The sequence below is a fragment of the Alligator sinensis genome, unplaced genomic scaffold, assembly GCF_000455745.1.
Source record: "Alligator sinensis unplaced genomic scaffold, ASM45574v1 scaffold19_1, whole genome shotgun sequence".
Lineage (NCBI taxonomy): Eukaryota > Metazoa > Chordata > Crocodylia > Alligatoridae > Alligator > Alligator sinensis.
In genome coordinates this window covers 1,248,771-1,256,127 of record NW_005841916.1, presented here as the reverse complement: position 1 = coordinate 1,256,127, position 7,357 = coordinate 1,248,771, and the positions used below count along the sequence as shown (strand labels likewise).

General features: G+C 42.7%; 1 protein-coding gene across 2 annotated transcripts in view; it reads left to right on the top strand.

The window, feature by feature from the left end:
- Window positions 1-76: 76 nt before the first annotated feature.
- CD80 (CD80 molecule) overlaps window positions 77-7,357 on the top strand; it is a 32,119-nt gene continuing 24,838 nt past the window's right edge. The window contains exons 1-3 of one of the 2 annotated variants that reach the window (XM_006018881.3): window positions 77-2,220; window positions 3,975-4,099; window positions 4,971-5,080. In XM_006018881.3, the coding sequence (XP_006018943.1) occupies window positions 4,089-4,099; window positions 4,971-5,080 (121 nt within the window). In that variant the 5' untranslated portion in view covers window positions 77-2,220; window positions 3,975-4,088. Of the gene's footprint in view, window positions 4,100-4,970; window positions 5,081-7,357 lie in introns of both variants that reach the window. The other variant, XM_025198217.1, reaches the window with a different exon arrangement.

Below are 7,357 nucleotides of genomic sequence, written 5' to 3'. Positions count from 1 at the left end.
AAGGCAATGACACACAGGGCTCATCTATGTAGGAAAGTCAGTTTGAAGTAAGTGAGGGCCTGAATTTATTGCACTAGTCACTTCACAGTAGCTGTCAATGTGGACAGTCCTGATGCATGGTCAATGTGGGTACCTTGCTCCTCTTTGAAATTTGCCTCACACTTGCTATTGGTACACAATGTTGCCAGCTTTGGTCATTTTTCAAGGGGCCTAGGCCAAGCTGCAGAAGTGTGGCTCAGCATAAGGCCACACCATAGTGACCATAATGTGAACGTTTGCAGAGGTGACAACTAGCTTGGTTCGCAAAGTAAAGGAAGTCATCCACATGTCTAAACCAGTAATGAGAGACAATTAAACAAAGCACAAGGCCTGAAAGGAGACATTATAAAGGAAGATCATTAAATCATACATTAAATCATACAAATATACTATATCATAACTTTATTTTAAAATAATAGTAATGATTGAGGTAACCAAATGCATTAGATGCTATTTTGCTACAATAGATATGTTTTCGTTAAGATGCTTAGGTCATTTGTAAAAACAAAACAGCCTTGTCAGAGAAGGGCATAAACTAAGGTAAAGATGAAACTGGACACTGCTGAACAGCATTACACAAAGGGGGGAAAAGAGATAAAAACCCTCCCTTCGATTTTACCAAGGATATAAATCCCAGCTAATTGACACCTTCCAAGTCCACAAGAGATCTGGTTCAGTCCAGTCCCCAAAGTTTCAGTGAAACAAATAAATTTAAATAAAATCAATTGAAGAACATTTATTAGAATATTGAGAATGAGCTACTTATAAATATGGGGTGTAGGCTGGAGGGAAATTTGGAGAACTCAGCAAATTTAAAAAGACCTGCTGCCAATCTACATGCCACTCTCCTCCCCACTTTTGAGTCTCCCCAGTTAGTATACAGGAGAATCCATGTTGTGCTGTTATGGGTAGCCAGATAGATTTGGGGATAAATGTTTCTTTTTGTGTTTTGAGTGCAAGCAAATAAAAGATTGGGCTGTAAACCTGTTTCTGCCTCTTATTAGTAGCCAACTTCCAAGGTTACCTGTAATTTGGGTAACAACTAAGAGGGAGCCCATATGGGGAGTTTATGCAGTAACTTCTTCACATCTTCATTCACATCTTACCATACAAAGCACTGATCTCCTTGTACAAACAAGCCCCTGGGCATGTGCTTAAAGCAGAGTCTATGCATAGTGCTCTTTTGAGCTGGGGAAGTCCTATGCTCCCAACTCAGGCAGAAAACAAGGTAAAGTTGCATGTTGGTTAGTGTGTATGTTCACCTAAATAAGCTTCCAAGAATTAAGCATAAATGTTTGCAGGAGCTGCTAGTAATTTGTAAGTATAACTTGTGCTTAAGATAAAGCATCAGACTTGGCTACTGTGCCATCACAGTTGGAGGCAGGCTCCTTGTAATCTGATTTACCAGCTTGCTATAGGATGGGACCACAAACATGGGAGGAAAAGGAGAGGTAGAAGTGGAGGCAGCATGTCTTGATATGGAAGAGCATCCTTTGGATACTGTTCATAACCCCTGCAGTCCTAATGATTTTTTATTCCCGGCTATCCAGGGTTTTTCCTCTGCTGAGGGAACGTCAATTGGTTCAAGTGCAGTACCATGCAAAAGCAGCTATGCGCCTTCCAGTTTAACTGGTAGCATGGATGGAGCAATGCAGTGTGTTTGCATGTGCTGTGGCTGGGCATCGTAGGTCTGGGATGTGCTCAGTCTGTGTGAACTGACATCTTGACTGCCTGCTTCAGAAGAATGAAGCACTGCTCAAAGGGAGCCATGTAGAAAAATAAAGTTAATTAAGCTGCTTCTATAAAAGCAGCCAGGCAAAAGCTGAGGGATGGGTAGAGAGAATATTTGCTCCATTTTTTTTTGGAGCTCTCTACGGTGATTGGTTTTAAAGGGCAAAAACAAGTTGTTTCCCCAAGACTAATAATAGGCAGTTTCTTTTCTGTTAATAGCATGAAAGCATCAGGGATATAATGCTAACTTGGCTTTGTTTTGCTTGCATCTATTAGTTGAGAAGCTCAGAAATGCCTTCCAATATACACCTAGACTTTGGTGGATGCCCCTGTAAGACATCCATGGCTGCTTAAGTGTGCACAAGTGCAGCTGATTTCTTTGAAAGGGGTTGTGACCTTCCCTGGGCAACCTGCAGTGGTGAGCCCCAAGTCACAAATGCAGATGCTGAGGTAAAAAACTGGAATTTCTTGCTTAATTTTAGTATGCTAAAAGCAAAACTGATGCTTAATAGCTTGAATTTAAAATGAAAACAAGAGTAGGTTCTTGATAGCTAGGACAGGTTTGCCAGGAACCGTATTACACTGGGAGTGTGCTTCAACTGGGGCTTCCATTTTCAAAAGTGAGAGGCTGATTTCTGTTGCATCTGCTCGATGCTAATTTTTAACTAAATATAACCTTTCCACTAAATTAGCTTCTTTTTCACTAACCAGAGATGCACCGTATCTGTGAATATTTCTATAGCTTACAATGCGTTTACTCAGATTCTGAATTTAACCCTTTTTTCTCCAGTGACTGACACATTTCTTGTTTCCCAGATAATCAATTTTTTACTCCTGATTTGTGTCAGCTGCTTTTGGATGGAAATTTGAATTCAGGATACAACTTATGTAGTTCAAATGAAGTACCGTAAGTGTGCTAGAGCCAGAAGAAAAATATATTTCTAAAATGTATTTTGCATTTAAAACAAACTGATTTATAAAACAAAGTAATTACTAACTGTAGTTAGTGAATTCAACTGGCTGGTTCTGCTTGACCATGCTCTTCAAGGTTTTAGAGCTGCCTAGATTCACCCTTGCATGCCTTATTTTTATTGATAAATCAGAAGAAATCTCATTTTCCTGCATTTCTAATGGTTTTGCAGCTTTGAATAGTTTTGGTAACTAAACTAGATGAAAAGCTGAGTGAAGAAACATGCTTTGCACCTGAAAATCAGATTACTGCTCTTCACAAGCACTTCAACTATTTTTTTTTCCTAAGTGCCTAGCCAGTAGCTTCTTCCTGTTCGATGCTAGTTTTTCATTTGGCATCATATACATATTACTTAACTGTACTCAGTGTATTTTAATAGTCTATATTAAATTGAAGCCCTAATACAGGTAGTCACTGTTTCAAATTTAATTTTAAGGGGGTTCACGCTTTACAGAGAAAATCTATTTTATTTTAAAAAAAAATCTATATTTATCCACTTTGCCTGATGTCCACATTGATGTATGGGTGTTAACTTGGATAAAAAAGGTTGTATCTGGTGACTCATTATTTATACTGGGCTGTAAATGTAGATGCGCCATAGCAGAAAGGGTAAGATCTGTGCCTGTGATGCGCTGAATGATCTATTACTGTGTGGTAGCAGGACCTTGCAGGATGAGTTTTCAATGTATACAAAACATAGGTCCAAATTTAGGGCACAGGAGGGTGAGGACACTTACTTGATGAATAGATGAGTGTAGGAAGCATTCATGCAAGTGGGGTGGGACAGATGATGGGAGGCAGTTCCAAATATAGCAGACAGCAAGAGGCATGATGGAAAGCTGAATGACAAAGAGAGGAAGGGGAACAGCAAGGCAAGAGGTTAGGACTGAACACAGAGCAGGGGGAAGAAGAGAAGGAGTCCAGAGGGTATGTGGTTGAAAATTAAGTGTTGCCATGTGAGCATTAATAATATTTTGGTCCATTTTTAGGCTGTTGTGAAACAAGGCTTCCTCTCCTTTGTGGCCATGAGAGATCTGTGTACCCTGACAGATCTGTGCCTAGCCAGACCCATCTTCCATCTCACAAGGCTCAGAAAAAAAGCAGCAGGGACAGGATGGGGGGAAAGCAGCAGGTCCGAAGCCTAAGAAAGATGTTGATAGTTAATCACCATAAAGGGGAAGTTGTGGGAGTGGCTAGGATGCGCCTGCATAAAACCAAACTCTGCCCTACACAGTCTGGTCTTTCCCGTCACATGCTGACTGAGAATGAGCTTCACTGAGTACTGCCGTGCACCAGTCGTGGCCAGCTAAGGGCTACAGGGACCCCCGACTAGAGGAGGAAGGAGCCCATGGAATGCAAGTGAGTGGAGCTCGTGGGCAGATGACTGCCGTGGGTTTGCTGGACTGCTCTGTTCGACTTGCCCTGCCATGTCCACTGCCCAGAACGACAGCTGGGTCTATTCTTTAGGGCTCTGGTTTGTGTAGAGAGGTGGGGCTGAAAGATGTTGTGTGTTAAAATTGGTCAGAAACAAAAGCGGTGTAAGGAAAACTCCCACGGTTTGTGTTTTTTGTTGTTGTTTTTTTTTTTTTTTTAAAGGGGAGCAAAATTGGGCATAAAGGGGATGTGGTGAAAAAAGGGGGGGGGGGGCACACAGTTACAGGGTGAGGGGAAGATGGGCACACAAGGCGGAAGTTTACACCCTTGTGCCCTGTCAATAAGCAGACCCCATCCAATGGCCAATGCAGCATCTCTTCAGCACGGTGAGTGCTGTGGTTTGCACAAGGGAGTTTTTCTCAGGCTTCTCAAGGGGTTAGAGTTGGTGCCGGGCCAGCTCCAGGATGGTACAGGGAGATAAAGTGGGAGGAAAAGCTATTTTTTCGTCACCCTCAGGCTCTGTAGTAAGCAGAGCCTCTGTGCTCTGAGACTCAGGTGCAGTTTATCTGGTGTTCAGAGCAGAAGATTTGGGCTGAGTTCCCACGTCTGCCACTGACCAGTGTCAGGACCTTGGGAAAGTCACTTATGTCTCTGCTTCAACACAGTCTCTACACCACAGTGGGGATTTTAGCATAAGCCATATTTGGGCTTCCACAGCCAGCCTGTGCTATAGAAGTGCTAGCTGCTGTCATCATGCGTCTTTTGTCTTGTGCCTCAAGCTGCACAGAGAGCTTGTTGCACATCTATTAACTCCTTGTTTCCTTACTGTTTTCCTCTTTTCTTTTTCTGGTCCAAGGAGCTCTAAGAGAATGCTGCGCATGCCCAAGGCTGAAGGGATGCTGGCTAGGACCCCATCAAAGAAGTGGGTCTGGCTCGGGCTCTTTGTGTTTCACCAATTTAGTCTCGGTAAGTCAAGAATTTAATGCCTTTCTGTATCGCAGCTGCTCTGACTTCCTGTGGGGACAGCAGGGAAAGCAAGGAGCAGATGCTTGTGGTAGTGGTGCTCCTGCATGCCGTGTGGATGGTTGTCTTCTAGGTGGTTGATCAGCCTGCTGTCACCATCAGTCTAATACTGAGCAGGGTCTCGCTAGACCTGGAGTTCATGCTGTATCTCCTGAGGGCACTGCTGTACTTGATCAACCAAAAGCTGGGCTTCTAATCCTGGCCTAAGCCCTGGACAGAGCCCTTCTTTGCTCCCTCTTTGGGAAGATGCAATTCAGATCCATTTTTGGTTGAAGTAAAATGGGGCAGTGGGTGAGAACTGAGAGTTGGCCACAGCTGGATCAAGCATTGAAGGGCATGTGGGTATACATGAGACTTGTGGTGCTTGGTAAGGAGGCCGGAAACATGTGTCCAGTGCAGCTGCTGCTGTTCATGGAGCCTAACAAAGCCTAACGCCATCCGTGCTGTTGAGGATGGGCAGGGTGTGTGGGGTGCCATGCACAGTTTCCTTCACTGCTCCACAGTCATCTTTCCAGTCCACGAAGCAGCAGCACCGACAGGCTTAGTGTTGCCTGTCCAATGACTGCAAAGGTGGAGGCGGATGTTATTGGGCGGATGGAGGCTCCTTGTTTCAAGATGCAGCAGTGGGAGGAGGTGCTTTTTCCTTTAGGCAGTGTGGAGTCCAGTGTCAGAATGGTATGAAATGTTCACACTGAAAAACTACATGAAACTCTCCTGAGCTTGGATTAGTTTCACATTCAGAATAGGCCATGCTTGTTGCTCGTTTCAGTGTTTTTGTTGTAGTTAATGATAATCTGGAGTGAACAGGGGCCAAATTGAAGTTTTGATGGAAGAATCATGCAAAATGCATAGGTTTTTATGGTGATGTCATGATACTGGGAAATATTTGATCACTTCGACTGAGTTTTTGTTTTAAGATTTTGAGCCTGAAACTCAAAGCGCAACTTGGGGAATTTCATACGGATTGACACACACACAGACCCTTGTAAACTCTTGGGTTCCTTTTCTCTGTTTCCTCCTCCTGCACCATGTGCGCTTGTGACACACGATTCATGCATTATTTGTGAGTTATGTATTTATCTAGGCTATGCTGTAATGCCATGTTGTATAAAACTGTGAACCATATGGACATAATTACTTCTTCATGTATATTGGCAAAGGCCTGAATATTGTATCATTTAGTCAATAATGAACATATATTGTCCAGGAGTAATGTGGAATTTCTCCTCAATATGATACTAACCCCAGGATCCCAGAAAAGCAATATTCAGGTCTGACAACATATGGATAATATTCAGCTGTACAGTCTGATATATCCCAACTGTTCAAGGCTAGAAACAAGAGTTTTACGCCCTTAGCAAGCCCAGGCCTTATCCTTCCCAGTAAAAAAGTTCTTCTTTTCTAGCCCTGGTATATTGCAAAGTTCTGGGTTTTAATGCTTTGAGAGTAAGATTAATAGATAAGCTATTTTAAGGCATGATAATGTGAAGATTCTGGAATATATTTGGTAATTTGGTGAGTGCAATGGAAGAAGCCAGTATATTTAGTATTTTAATATATTATACATCTTAACAAAGCAGCCTGACTCTGAATCTCCACAGATGTAAACTGTATTGTATTATGTTTAGGGAATTGGACTTTAAACTCTGTTCTGTAGAATAAACCCTGCCAAACAGTATCACCCATTCATTTATTGCCCTATGAGCTGAATAAAATGCTACAAGTGGTCACGGGTAGCTGAATCCATTGTGCCTCATCTCTTCCATCTGCAGAGCAAGATTTTTTTTCTTTTTCCCCCCTTTTTTTCCCCTCCTTTTTTTTGTATCCACTATGACTATAGTTTATAGTTAGAGTCCCAGCTGTTGCCTCTATTATACTGCTGACTACCCCTTAGTGACTGCAGCAATAAGGTGGCATCAAGGCTTTTGTTATATCACCATTTTCCCGAGTATACAGAATGCTTCTCTTTGTGGCCGAAATTTTCCATTGTTGGTTCCCAGTTCTTAGTTTCAGGCAATCTGTGCACAGCCCAGGAAGGGATACCAACGTCGCATCAAACTAGCTTTCAGTGCAGGTTCAAGCGTAACAAAGCACTCCACATAGCTCATGTCTACATTGCAATTGAGAGTTTTGAATGCAGTAATTGTGCCCAAGCCTCAACTAGTTTTAACCTTGAGCTGTCAATGGCAGTGAGGATGTAGCAGCGTGGCTGGGTAGCAG